We start from the raw sequence: 14,970 nt of genomic DNA, 5'->3' as shown, positions 1-14,970 counted from the left end.
CAGACCTGTGAAGACGCCGCCTGTCAGGAAGGATTTAGGTCGCCGGTTAGTGATTAGTGAAGTCTGTGAGGGTGAAGGCTTTCCTCCGAGTGGAATAACAACATCATCGACAGGAAGGAGTTTCTGGCCTCGCGTTCTCTTCTAGTCTTTAGAAACGATCAGTCCTCCAGCTGCAGGTTTAAATCTGTATTTGTGTTTTAAGATCAATCTGAAGAGGACTTTTAGTTGAACAGGAAACAGGAAATGCTTCGTCGTTTTTGGGGTGTGTTTGTGAGGCTCTTTTGTTTCACACAGGTGCTTTAGACCTCCCAACAAGAAAAACTGGGACATTAAACAACGACGGCCTGTCTCTAAATACGACCATCATATCTCAGCCCTGCATCTCTGTGTCATGGTTCTGTCGTATGTACTTTTTACTGCATTTTCATTTCATTAAACAAAGCTCTTACACTAACTGACATGCAGGGAAGCATTCCACCTTAAAAGCTTCCAGAAGCTGCTGTTCACACGTCTTTCTTTTCAGATAGTGACCCCCTGAAGGAAGCAGCTGAAAGTTTCGCAATTGCTTTTGCAGAGGTGTCACGTTCTCTTGTCATTCTGCGTTCGGTCCTGCAGGTGGCGATGGTGCCCGAGGCGCCACGCCCATTCCCCACCGTGGATGTGCCCGACCACGCCCACTACACCATTGGCTCCGTGATTCTCACCATCGGCATCACGGGCATGATTGGGAACTTCCTGGTCATCTACGCCTTCAGCAGGTACGCTCATCACCGTGCTGCTTTCAGGTGAAAATGCAGCCTTAGGCCCCAAAAACAGTTACTGTTCATTTTATTTTAATCTAAACTTGACTAAAACTCTCACTCATGTATTTATTTGTAACCGCGGTGCTGCACAGTGTGAAGTCTTATTGCTTTGTGATAACTGTAGTAACTTCATGTGTGCATTGTAATATATATATAAGAAGCTTCTACACTGATCAAATGATAACACAGGGTGTCACATGTTAAATCTCAGGTAATCTTCAGATTTGGGTTAATTAGCCGTAGAATAATAGTTGCACAACACAGCATGAAAGCTGAAACAGTTTTTATATGTTTCACAGTCTGAAATTTCTCATCTCTGCCCTCAAACGTCTCCTGTTCAAATGAAATCATATTAGACACGACCGACACTTCTAAAAACTCTCACTTCTACTCTTGGACCTGCCGTCCAGGATCAGATAAAGAAGGATTATTCTGAACTCTGAGTAATGGAAAGCTGCCTCAGGAGAGTCCAGAATAAATATTTGGAACCTGAAACGACTAAACAGATTTAGCTTTACTTGTTAACAGAGGCTCAACTCAAACTCATCTCATCCAGGATTTCTTTATCTGCTCATTGGCTACAGACAGGCTCACAGGCTTACAGAAGTCGCCCAGTAAGAAGAAAGTAGGCTTAATGGATGGTCTGAGGGAAAGTATAAGATGGATAAGGAGCAGAGAGTCCAAGAGGAAAAGGATGGAGCTGGAAATGAACGGTCTTTAAAAAGAACGCTGGTATAGTGTTTGAGGATGAAGCGCATGAGCAGCTGCAGAAGCACCGGAGAGAAAGGACGGCCCGTAAGGCTTTAATAGGAGGTTCCTCATGCTGGGATAAGTAGGAAATCAGGACCTCTGTCTGGAACAAGCTGCCGCTCATTTATCGAGCAGCTCTTTTCTTCTTCCATGTCTGCAGAGAAACAATGAGCACAATGATTTCAGGAGTTCCTTTAAGAAGCTTTTCCACCTAAGAAAAATTCGATGTGCGCATCGATCTGCCTGTTCCTTGGATGGGCATCGATCCTTCTTCTGCTACAATCAGCTGTGGTTTAAGGCGAATGCGTCATTGATTAAACGTTCATGTTCAAGCTGAAGGAGCCCTGAGTGCTCTCCTTCAGACAGACTCAGTCATTACTGAAAAACATCAAACTGTTCAGATTTGGATCATCTGCTCAAAATTCAGTTTTATTTTCTGTAAAAGACAGAATTTCACTAATGTAACAATATCACTTAGTTAAAGTTAGCAGTTTGTGGGAGGTTCGAGTATTTTTCAGCAGTTTTTCTGTAATTAACAAATTAATTCTGTTTAAAATGTCTTTGCAGGAGTCGCAGCCTGCGCACGCCGCCCAACATGTTCATCATTAATTTGGCCATCACTGACCTCCTGATGTGCATCACCCAGTCACCCATCTTCTTCACCACCAGCATGCACAAGAGGTGGATCTTTGGAGAGAAAGGTACCAACTGCATGGCTGATATTACAGATGATCTCATTACAAATGCTCCAACAGCACAAACACGGACCAGTTCAGGTGAAGCTAACAGACAGCTAGCAGCTACAGCCACCTGTCAGTCAGGCCACGCCCCCTTTTTTCTTTTTTTGTATTTCTTTCTCGGACACAATACAAAGTTGATTGTAACTGTTACATTTTTTTGCTTTTAAGAGTGTGATCATGATAAAAGTGTTTGTAATGTTGTGATGTTTTCACTGTAAGGAAAGGGGCTGGTTGACCTTGGATGACCCCTAAAAACCTTTAGCGGCACCAGTGAAAATGTTAGCATCACAAACGTAGCGAAGGTGGGGGGGCCCACTTCACTCAGGGTCTGTCTATAAACGCGTACACTGCCTTCTGCTGGATGTAAGTGAAACGACAGAGGCTGGTAACACACATGTTTGTCTTATGGCCTTATTGTTGCGTAGAAACCTCTTGACCAATCTCTGCCTTCCTAAAGATGTTCTTGCCTCTTCACAGGTGTTTTCCTTCACCGTGTCCGACGTGTGACTGAATTTGAGCTTCAGGGCTTAAAATGACTGATTGTTTTATTTTCTATCTGCAGCTTCTTTTCCATTCTTCTCCACCACGATGTGAACCAGTAACTTTCAGCTCAGAGAGAAGAGCGCTGTGTTTGAGTCGCTCAGAGAGACGCTGAGCGAAGGAGGTTTATTTGTCACAGGAAAGAAGAGAAGTTTAAAGCGACTCTAATCCCTCTCTGTTGCCTGCAGGCTGCGAGCTGTATGCTTTCTGTGGCGCTCTGTTTGGGATCTGCTCCATGATCACGATGACGGTGATCGCTATCGACCGTTACTTCGTCATCACGAGGCCTCTCACATCCATTGGAGTGCTGTCTCGGAAGCGGGCCCTCCTCATCCTCGTGGCGGCCTGGGCCTACTCGCTGGGCTGGAGCCTGCCGCCGTTCTTTGGCTGGAGTGAGGACACGCGACACAGCACATTTAGAATACTGTATACGACAGCACGTGACAGTAACAGCGTTTATCAGACTGAATAACACTTTAATGTCAGGTAGACTTCCGACAAAGATCCAGATAAAAACGGCGGTCCAAAGAACAACCTCTCTCTGTGTTAACGTTTCAGGCGCCTACGTCCCTGAGGGCCTGATGACCTCCTGTACGTGGGACTACATGACCTTCACGCCGTCTGTGAGAGCCTACACCATGCTGCTCTTCATCTTCGTTTTCTTCCTGCCTCTCTTCATCATCATCTACTGCTACATCTTCATCTTCCGCGCCATCCGCACCACCAACCAGTCAGTTTGAATCTCAGATGTCTTTCGTTCAGCTGTGCCTGACTTCAGTGACTGACTGAAGCTCGTGTGCGTTTCAGGGCAGTGGGGAAGATTAACGGCAGTGTTCACAGTCACGGCAGCACTCGTGATTCCATGAAGAGTTTCCATCGGCTGCAGAACGAGTGGAAGATGGCGAAGATCGCGCTCATCGTCATCCTGCTCTACGTCATCTCCTGGTCGCCGTACTCCACCGTGGCCCTCACCGCCTTCGCCGGGTAAAACACTCAAACCTCCACACCTATGAAAACGTGTGTGTCATCTGAGTCGAACTACAACAAAACTCTGAGCTTTGTGTCGCTGGACTTCCTCTGATGGCCACTAGGTGCCGCTCTCCGTCTCTTAGAGAAATGTGGCTCGTTTATTTCAGCTCATTTACATTTTTGTCCACTGCGGCTTTAAAGTTTGAAAGATCTTTGTTAAAAAGTGTTTTCTCATCCAAGCTCATCGCCGAGGCTGGTGAGAAAGAAAGAGTGGCTGACGCTGTAAACGAATTCAGAAAACAAAAAGCTGAAGTCCTAAATGACAAAACATTTTTAAAAAGTAATAATAATATTTAAAAAGCTCCTATTTTGTCAGGTCCTCTTGTTTTGCTTCATATTTTTAAAAATTAGGATACAAAAAGTGACTTTACTGTAACTGAAATGGTAAAAACAATTTGGAGAATGATCTTAAATACCAGGAGCTGGACAATCAAAGTTTAAGAGGCCTCAAAGAGAAAAGGAGCTGAAGCGAGTTGTTTCAGACTGGGGGGTAGGGGGGTGGAGCCATTAAGAGATGGCTGAGGTTCAAATTCGACCCGTGAGTCACGCAGAGCTGCTTAGTCCCAGGATACAAACCGAGTGTGAAAGGAGCAGCAGGGCTCGACTGTCTGAACCGATGCTCGTTTAACCCGGCGAGCCCCACATTAACCGGTGTGTTCTGGTTCACAGGTACGCAGACATGTTGACACCCTACATGAACTCTGTCCCCGCCATCATCGCCAAGGCCTCGGCCATCCACAACCCCATCATCTACGCCATCACACACCCAAAATACAGGTAAACCCCATTTCACAGGTAAAAGACTGACTGCAGCCCCAGTTCTAAATAAATGTACAGAGTGTAATCTACATTTATTCATAATAAAACATAGAAAACATATCAGATGTTTAAACTAAGAAAATGTTCAATTTTCAGAAAAATGTGACCTTCGATTTAGTGACACCTGATAAAACATGTAGCAGCTGATCAGGTTATTTGGCAGCAGGTCCATCACATGATCAGTTTCTAAAACAGGAAGGAGAGAGTTTCTCAGAAGTAAACCTACAAGCTGTGACTCAGTTTCACTGTGAACATCTCATCATCAGCATACTCAGAGAATCAGACGAGGCTGATAACTGTGACCTTCGGGTGCTTTAAAAATCAGTGCACGGGCTGTGAGCAGTTCAAAATAAAACAGGAAGTGAGCTGAAAAGGAGACTAAATATCACAAATGACTGGACACTGCATTAGCTGCATGAGCCACTGAAGTACTGATCGGTATAGACTCCACACTGACCTTTGACCTCTCTTTGCAGGATAGCGTTGGCCAAGTACATCCCATGTCTTGGCGTGCTGCTCTGCGTCCGTCCTCGTGACATCCGCTCGACCAGCAGCAGCTTCGTGTCGACGCGCCGCTCTACTGTGACCAGCCAGACCTCTGACATCAGCAGCCAGTTCAGGCGGCAGAGCACTTTCAAGTCCCGCCTCTCCTCTGCCTCTGACAGCGAATCGGTAAGCTTGAAACGGTTTAATCAGGAAGTTTAAAAAACGGTCAATGTTCAGGAGCGTCCGTTTAACCTCTGCAGGGTCTGACAGACACCGAGGCTGACCTGTCCAGTCTGGGATCCAGACCGGCCAGCCGTCAGGTCTCCTGTGACATCAGCAGAGACACCGCCGAGCTGCCCGACTTCAAACCCTCATCCAGCTTCAAGTCCAAGCTGAAGAGCCACGACTCGGGCATCTTTGAAAAGGTAAACTCAGAGAACGGAAGATGTAAAATAGTGGATAAACTGTGAAAGTGTCACAGAGAGGATCGAACCGCTGACGCCATCAGGACGAAACAAAAAGAAAATCCATTCGTTTATTCAAAACTGAGCGCTGTAAATGCTGCAAACACAAAGAGCCGCAGGCTCAAAACAACAAGTCTGAAATCCACAAATAAAACCAGGACAACTCAAGAGCGCCCCCTATGGAACAGGAAGTGAATTCACACAGACAGACAATACAATCCAACCCGGAGGCCTAATATAATGATGACGATGTGAGAACGTGTTTCACAATCACAGCTGCGATAACACGACAGAATAAATATCATTACTGAGGACATACCAGTGTTAGTATGATTCATCTGTAAAATATTAACCACATAATACTACACGTGTTTTACTATCTTTAGCAATCGATTTTTAGTCTTTATTTTAAACTTTATTTTATTTAATTGTTTATTATCTTGTGTTTATTATGTTTTAACTTTTTATTACCATTGTATTTTTTTATTTTTGCTTTTTAGAATAGAATAGAACAGAGCTGCTGATACTGGCTGCCAGCTCAGAGCGGCACCGGAAGTTAAATACTTTTTTAAATGTATTGAGCTTTTTTAATCTACAGAGACTACAGACTTTATTTAATTTATGTTTAATGTTTTGGCCTCTGTGTTAATTTGCCAAGACTCAGGATTAATAGATCTTCTCTCATAGTAACAGCCATAATTGTTAAGTGACGGCTGTGTGCAGACAGGAATAGGACCCAAGATGCAGACTCCAGAGACAAACGTAAACTGAAATAGCTTTAATGCTGAACTCAAACATAACATAACTGGAAAAAACCAAAATAAACTCAAACCAGAGGACTGACAGAACACACAGCTAAATAAACGGTAGATCGCAACACAGACACTGTCACGGTCCGGGGCAGCGGCCGTGTGGAGAGCGGAAGGAGGACTCAAAACGCAGCACTTATTCAGGTGTGAGGGTGATTTATTGATAATATCCAATATAAAGTGGGGATGGTAAAACAGAACTAAGGATGAACTAACTGGGAGAAACTACACAAAGAAATAGCAAACCTGAGCATGAAGGGAGAACAGCAGGGAGAGCACGCAGGGGATTACACCAGGTATGAACACAGACGACGCGACGAGGAGCAGAGGAAATCACACACTATAAGTACACAAAGAGACACTGGGAAATCACACACAGGTGGGGGAAACAGCTGGACCTGATTAACCTGACGAGACAGGGGAACACTAACACCAGGGACCAACAGAGGGAGCACAAACCCAGAACCCAGTGTCTAAAATCCCAAACACAAACCATCCCAAAACAGCCATGAATAATAATGAAAGTAATAACAATAAAGAACATAAACATAAAGTCACTGAGTCATGGTCGCAGGACCATGACAGACACAGAGAAACACAGGGCTTAAATACACAGAGGGAGCAATCAGGGAATGGGTAACGGGAGGGAAACACAGCTGGGGCAAATCAGAACTGACGAGACAAGGAAGCGTCACCTGAACACACTGAGATAAGACAGAGACCTTCAAAGTAAAACAGGAAACACAAAACACAGACTGAACAAAGACACAGACTCACATGCAGGCACTACAGAGGGAACAGAGACGTGGGACCAGGACAGACACAGACACTGACTGGACACGGGGATATAGGAACTAAGGATACACAGAGACGCGAACTAGACAAGGGGATACAGCTGACAGGGGAGACAGAGCAACTAGAGAAGACAGAGACATAAACCAAAAGACAGAACTCTAACAAAGGAACCAAAGACTAGAAATTATAAATAATAATAATAATAAACTCAAAAACCCTGGGTCAACGACCCAGGCATCCTAACAATAATAACATATACGTAACAACGGCTGATCTACAATTTTTTAACTTTTCTCAGAGATAGAAAACTTTGCACATATATTTTAAGATTTTAGGATTAAATAGGTGATTTGTACCATTTTCCTTGTGTCTTCATTGTCGTTCATGGTTCATGATGTTGAACTGTTGGTGTTGAGCAGCATGAGTCACAGTATGAGTCCATGTGTTTCTCTTCTAGACGTCCTGTGACACTAAGCTTCCCACGGCAGGAGCAGGTGAACGCAGCAGCAGTTCAAATGTGAGTTTCACAAACAGCTTTTACAGTCACATCTGTTGGTGGAGGTGCAGTAAATGATGTGAAGGTGAAAGCAGGACCCTTTCATTTAATTTATGCTTTTTTTATTTATGTTGTTTTGTAAGCGATTATCTGTATTTAGATGAAACGATTTTATTCTGATCCAAAGATTTATACAGATCTGAAAATGTGACACCAGTGTTGTAATACAAATATTTTATATGTTATTAAATGATCTGAATATTGATGAATTAACAAACCATCTGTGCAAATCTGTACGAGAGCACCACGCACGTCCTGCACAGGATTCATCGTTTGGTGGTTTCATTTTGTTTCTATGAAACAAAAAATCATCCACAGAGACAAACAGTTTGTGTATCAGGCTGGAAACATGTTTGTTTCTGTTGTAACATGAGAGTCTTCGGGGACGGACTCACTGCTGCCTCCACTGGACACTAGAGGAACTGCAGGTTTTGTTTTTAGCACTCCCGCTTTGGCTTCAGTTGTTGGTTCGGAGGATTGACTCTCATGAATCAGGGATCCAGTGACCTCTGGATCCCTGTTAAACAGCTGTTAAATGATTACCTACAAATTTGCTTTGTGCCGACGATGGCGCTAAAAACCCAGCGGTGGTCATTTAGCGCTATCATTGATCCGTGATTGGTTTACGATGGCATGCCTGCCCTCTCAGATTTAGGCATCAGTCACATTTGTTTTAAATAACCGTCTTTGTCTCTTTCACAGAACGGTGATTTTACAGATGGTGCAAGAGGCGCACTCTGTCGAATCCCGAGTATCGTCATCACCTCCGAGTCCAGCCCTTTCCTTTCCACGGGACGAAGTGGTTCCCGCACATCTCGATCGAAGGCGACCAACAGCAGCGGCGGTGGAGGTGCAGGGGCGGGTTCGGCGTAGAGCTCCACCCCCCTCTCCTGTTTAAACACCTGCAGCCATGTGACCACCTAAGGTCCAGGCAGATATTTGGGACTGTGCAGTTCAGAAAAAGCCATCAGAACTCATCAGATTGTAAATCTGCAGGTCGTTTATAGATTTTACCCGATTTGTACCGATATGGATGGAGACAAATTCCAAACCCAACCTGGAGCTGTTTTACCAACGAACAAAACAGTTTACTTAAAGAGCAGCTTACCTGAAACAAGGTGTATCCTCTCACTCTGTTTGGTTGTTTTGAGTGAAGGGAAAGCAGCTGCTGTGAGTTGAAATGTTACAGAATTCATATTTTGCATTGAGTTGCTCTTTAAAGAGCTCCTGAAAGCTGAGAGCAGGTCTGATCTTTGATTACACTGCAGCCACACGGACTCTGAGGGTGGAAATGTTCAGTCAGACTGATGAAAATGCCTCTTTAGCCAAGGTCTCCTGTGACAGGTGAGGGTCCCTTTAGAGGTTTTCTGGTGTCTGAGAGGACTTTGAGCTGAGGGAGGAGATTCTTCATTCTGTGATTCCTCAGTAAACCGTGTGCTTTCCTGCCCTTGGTCTTCTTATGTTTCTGCTTTGCATGTGGATTTCCAGCTCAGACCTCAATGTGATGCCACCGGAGCAAATCATAAAGGTTAAATCATGAAGATGGTTATGTGCATCCCATCTAACCAAAACTAACTATAAATTCAAGAAATCACTGACTCAGTGCCAATAAGAACATCTCAGGACATCGATCTTATACCCACAGTGATTACCGATCGCTGTGGATGTGGCTCTGCACCAAGCAGTTTTTCTGCTCATTTCCAACTTTAAAGTATTTTTTAAATCTTTTTTGTCATTATGAACAGTTTAGAAAAACAAAACCTTTGTATCGGCCTTTAAAGCTGCCCCTCTGTTCATCTTCTATCTGAAATGAGCCATTTTAGCTCCTGTCTCTTTAAGAACACCCCCACCCCCATAAACCCACTGTTTCCTGATTGGTCAGCTTCCAGAAACCTAATAAGGGGCAGTAAAAAGAACAGCCATCCAAACCTTCTTTAAGAATAAAAAACATAAAGCTGCTTTTCTTGCCCACAACGTTTTTGGCCTGCATAGTTGTGACTTCTTGAACCACAGCAGTAGGAGAGCTGAAACGATGCTCATTTATTTGTTGTGTAACCAACACTGATATGTTCTAAACTGAGGGGTGTAACTACGAAGAAGATTATTGGGTTAGTGAACTGTGTAGAGCTTAAAGTCATAATTTTCCATGTCACCAATGTGGCCCTTATTTTACAAGCTAAATCACCATGGCAACTGATGCTGAACACATCACCTGGCCAGGAGCAGGTTATGTTTGAATTTTCAGTTTAAAATTGTCTGGAAGCGCCAAGTTGTCAACGATTCTTTTATTTCTGGCATGTTTTCAGTGTGATATAGATTCTATATCTACTTACAAAGAGCGCTGAATGAAGCAAAAAGTAATGTTGCTGTAATGTTGTGCTTAGAAGTAAACAGCAGCATTGAGCGCGCTCAGACACAAAATCTTTCACTGCAATTCAAATCTCTGTGACACAAATCACCAGATTAATCAGTTTCTCCAATAATCTTCAGATTATTTAGCTGTTATATTTTATGTTCTTTGTAAACATTTAATTTCTTTTTAATAATATTTTACTTACTATTTTATCATCCTCACTTTATAACATCTCTAAATGGAGCGGGTGGCGCTCACGGGGATCATTTTGTGAAGAAAAAAAAAGAGTCACATGATGCACGAATCGTCTTTCTTCAGTTGATAACCTGTCATCTCTGTTATCTCTGGGGCTTTGCTGATCCAGCTAAGACAAAGAAAGCCTGGATATGTAGCTTTCCTTCGTAGTACACCCTTCAGGGTTAGTTCACGTTCAACAACCATATCTAAACCAGGAATAACAAACCAAAAAGTCAACTGCTGTGTTTTAGCTGTAAATTCTAGTTTTAGTTAAACTCTTCCTGTAAAAAGCTGAAAATCAGATTTTCCGGGAAGCCCGATGCCCGACTTGGGGAAAACATGCTGGGACGTCCTTTGCAGTCTCTGTGTTGAGCTCATTGTGGCCTGTACATAGAGTTTATTTCCAGTCAGATTCTTTCGGTGTAATCTCCGCGAGTCCTGAGAGGCCTGCAAAAACGCTTTTGTTCTGAAGATATTTTCAGTGTTTTGTGTTTTAAAGTGTTGTTCAGATCATTTCGTACTGTTTCTGCGGCTTCCTTTCCTTTATTTAACTAAAGGCGTACTTTGCTGAAGCGCAGTGTCGTGGAATGTGACTGTGATATTTTTATAGTGTTTAAAAGAGAAAATCATGTCGATAATAGCGCAGCTCTTGGTCATCTGACATGTCTGTTTGAGCTCCTCAGCTGTTCCCTAAACTTTACCTGAATGTTTCTTTAAAAAGATAAAGCTCATGGTGCTTTTCCTGTTGGGACGGAAGCTTGAAGCAAACCATCAAACTCACTGGTTAAAACGGGTTTAACAAAACAAGATCGGACTGATAAAGCTGAAGCAGTGTGTTTTAGCAAGTATAGCAGTTAAATGCTGCTAACACACATGAGCTGTTAGCTTGTGCTGTACTACTAATCTTCTGTACATGCTAACTGTTAGCATCTACAGCTTCAGAGGTGACTAAACTCCAACATTAACCTGAATCAGTTTCATAAAAGTTGCAGGTTAAAGCCGTTTGTTACATCAGCAAGTGTGAGCACGTCTATAAAAGCAGACGGTTTGGCAGTTTGCAGATATGGGCTGCAGAGAAACTGCAAAAATCACAAGATACAGGCCTCGATAGCAGGTGAAAGGTTAAAGTTCATGACAGCTCAGTTAGCTACACACTGAACGGGTGCGGCTCGCTTGGAAGGGTTAGAGAGTTCAGAGAGCTGAGCATGAATGAGATGAAGCGACGCTGTAAAGACGAGTGGGACAAAACTGCTCCACAGTGACGTGACAGACGCATGGAGTCACACAGAAACATCACCGCAACTCAGAAGGAGGCGCTACACGCCGCTGAATCAGGGGGCGGAGTTAGACTTTCACACTGCAGTTAGTTTAGTTTATCTTTAATAGATACTAACATGATGTAACGTGCCACATGCTTTTGTTCACCGGAGGCTGAATCTAATTATTTTAAGACCTGATCAGGACCAGATGATTTCTCATGTCCTGATATATGAAAATCCTAAAAAACATTTCTGCATCCAAATGTCACAAAAAAGCCAATAAACTGAAAGAGATGTACAAAAACATGGAGCACGGTTATAACTCTGAATATTGGAAAAAGTAAATACCACCATCATAGTGGACATGATGCAAAAACAGCAGTCACACGGGAAACTGTGGATTCCCTGTGACTGGTTGGAGTCTGGTTGCTGGTTGGTGGAGGTGAAATCAGTCATAAAGACGATGCCACACCAAACACCTCCCGTGATTGCTTTGAACATTAGCAGGTTGCCACTGTCACCTGTAGCTTGTGTGGAGGACGCTGACTTGTCTACAACTACACAAACAGGAAATGAGGAAGTGGTACTCTATCCCGTCTCTAAGTGATGAAGGATGGACCCTGCTTCCAAACTACTCTGTGTTTATTAAGGCTGTTGTATTTTTAACATGTTTTGTATTTTGTTCCATTCAATCTGAACAAAAACAGTCAGTGCTCACTGTCGGCCTCTCTCGGGTTTTATTACCACTCTTCATTTTAAAGCTCAGTTTACGATGTAACTGCAGCCCAGCAGCAGTATATTAATGACTAACCTCGTATTGTGAATAACTTCTAACTCCGTTAAATGTAATAAATCCTGTTTTCATGGATGTTAAACGTCATTGTTACACCTGGTAAAGCAGCAACACTGATCATTTTATAAAAGATGAAAGAATTTCAACAGTTTGTGACTCTCAGTGATGCCGCAGCGTTCGTTTGACTTTGACCTGAAGCGGAGTTTGGATCTGGAAACGGCGAATGACGTCAGACTTAAAGACGGGATAGTTTCACTTAGAGAGGCGACTGCTTGAGGACATCGGCATCTGTCAGTGATCAAAGCAGTCGGGGTTTTTCACCAGCTCGTCGGGGTCGCACATTTTTCTGAGCGTCTAGTTTCCAGGGGTCACACACACCTCTGTAGGCCTGTGACATGACCCCGCAGTGTCAGTGCCCAAAATGGCAGAGGGTCATGTGGTGAGCAGTCACATGACTACAGAAACAGAATAGGAGGCTATTTTCTGTCAAAGTGTGTGGAAGAGCTTTCACTTCTCTAACTGATGCTTCAGCTGGTACAGATTTAGTCAGCAACACTGTTTTCTAGCTGCTGGGGGTCTTTGCTGCCCCCCCCCCCCCCCCACACACACACACACACAGATGTTTGATTTGTTGTGTTAAACTTCCTGTTCGGATGAAGCGATGTTGGAGAGCGGGCAGAGCAGTTACTGTGGATCATTTATTTCAGTGTTGCTTTATTTTTCTAAATAAAATCTGTCATTCACCGTGATGCTCCGCCTCCTTTGTACCCCCATCACCATAGAGACACGTCACACAGCCAGGCCAGAGCTGTCAGTTTTCATATCAGCCATTTAATTTAATCAGTTTAATTAAACAGTTTTTCTTTAAATTTACAACTTTAATCTAAGAGTAAATGATCGTTATCACCATCACATGCAGTCCCTTATATTCTCAGGTCCTAAAATACCTTCATACTTTAATACAGCTTTTAAAATTTAACTTAATTTAATTTAAATGAATTTTTCAACTTGTTATTATCGTGTAAAAAAAGTGATTTCTGGTATTTGATAATAAATGTAAGCTATTATAAATGACGTGTTTCCATAATGCCACAAACATATCACTCATGAGCAGAGATGGGCAGTAACGCGTTACACGTTACTGTAATCCGATTACTGTTTTCAAGTAACGAGTAAAGTAAGGGATTACTATTGCAAAAAGGTAATTAGATTACCGTTACTTTCCCGTAAGCACGCGACGTTACTGCGTTACTAAAACCGTGAGAGGACTTTGAGTGTCTCATGACAGTGACGTAAGCGAGTGCGACGTTCGTGGCAACAGCTGTGTGCAGATCAACAATGGATCATATATCGAGTGCAGAGAGAGTATGAGCGTGCAGCGTTTAAAGCGTGGAAGCACTGACCTTACTTTGAGTTTGATTCCATAAAAAGTGACAAAAACATTAGTGTCCGCTGTGCGTGGGAAGAAAACTTCTTTTTACAGCAAAAAAACCCCTAAACTTCCAACAAGCACCGAGTAGCTACGACGTAATGGGAAACTCACAGAGAAACTCGCGGATTCTTCCACTGACCGCGGCACACCTGCACCAGGGTAAACCTCCGCCTACCCTACTCCTGCTTTACAGGTGGAAATAGAGCAACAGGACCGCTGAGTCTTTGACTTTATTTATTTTCTGCTGTGTTTTACTTGCATCTATTTGAAAGACTGAGTGTAAACACAAAAAATATTTTATTTTATGTGCTGGAATGTGCAGAAAATAGGTTTAAATGTTAAACTAATTTCTTCCAGTCAGAGAATGTTGCATATAATTAAATTTTTGCTTGATGCATAAAGTTAAAAGATTAAAACTAATAAAACAAGTTTTAAAAAGAGACTTTTCCATTTGATGACATTTTGTATGATGGATTATGTAGAAAAAGTAGAATTGGGCTGAAAGATCTATCGCTTTATCACCTATTCAGGCTGTTACTTTAAAAAGTAACTAAGTAACTAATTACTTTTGAAAATAAGTAATCAGTAATTAGTTACTGATTGTTTTTTTCAGGTAACGTGACCAACACTGCTCATGAGTGATATAAAACATGCCCGTCACAGAGTCATCTCTGTTATACAGCCTGTGTTTAACGCTGCACACATTAAACATGTATTTACCACAGAAATGTGATGAATACACTTCACAGGCCTATAAAAACTAGACTGATTATAATGAAGGTTTAATAATACAAAACAGGTCATTTCTTTCATTTCTTTAATCCTTTCATAATCCCGTTCAGTGTATTTGCTCGTTTCTTTACGGATATAATTAAATAGATGAACATGAACGCAGAGTGACGCGTTTGGCTCCGGATGCTCCTGTTTTCTGTGTTTACCTGGAGCTCTGCGCGGTTTCAGGTGCCTCCTGCCTCTTTAAATAAAATCCTGCTAATGAAAATCCGCTGTTAACACCCCTGCTGCCCTCCTCCTGCCCCCGGCCTCCCTGCTGCTCTGTGCCCGAGGAGCGGAGCAGGATCCCGTGATCGCGGCAGGCCACTCCGCT

At 43.0% G+C, this 14,970-nt stretch overlaps 1 protein-coding gene across 1 annotated transcript in view; it reads left to right on the top strand.

The window, feature by feature from the left end:
* Positions 1 to 13,160, top strand: part of opn4a (opsin 4a (melanopsin)) — a 36,754-nt gene extending 23,594 nt beyond the window's left edge. Inside the window, exons 3-12 of the mRNA XM_080869635.1 lie at positions 616 to 758; positions 2,121 to 2,254; positions 3,022 to 3,225; positions 3,392 to 3,563; positions 3,641 to 3,817; positions 4,532 to 4,639; positions 5,158 to 5,353; positions 5,428 to 5,592; positions 7,693 to 7,752; positions 8,494 to 13,160. Of these exons, the coding sequence (XP_080725761.1) occupies positions 616 to 758; positions 2,121 to 2,254; positions 3,022 to 3,225; positions 3,392 to 3,563; positions 3,641 to 3,817; positions 4,532 to 4,639; positions 5,158 to 5,353; positions 5,428 to 5,592; positions 7,693 to 7,752; positions 8,494 to 8,664 (1,530 nt within the window). The 3' untranslated portion in view covers positions 8,665 to 13,160. The remainder of the gene's footprint in view (positions 1 to 615; positions 759 to 2,120; positions 2,255 to 3,021; positions 3,226 to 3,391; positions 3,564 to 3,640; positions 3,818 to 4,531; positions 4,640 to 5,157; positions 5,354 to 5,427; positions 5,593 to 7,692; positions 7,753 to 8,493) is intronic.
* The last annotated feature ends 1,810 nt before the right edge of the window (positions 13,161 to 14,970 follow it).

This window comes from Rhamphochromis sp. 'chilingali', assembly GCF_963969265.1.
Source record: "Rhamphochromis sp. 'chilingali' genome assembly, chromosome: 20".
Taxonomy (NCBI): Eukaryota; Metazoa; Chordata; class Actinopteri; order Cichliformes; family Cichlidae; genus Rhamphochromis; species Rhamphochromis sp. 'chilingali'.
The sequence above is the reverse complement of the archived record's forward strand: the minus strand, read 5'-3'. Positions and strand labels throughout refer to the sequence as shown.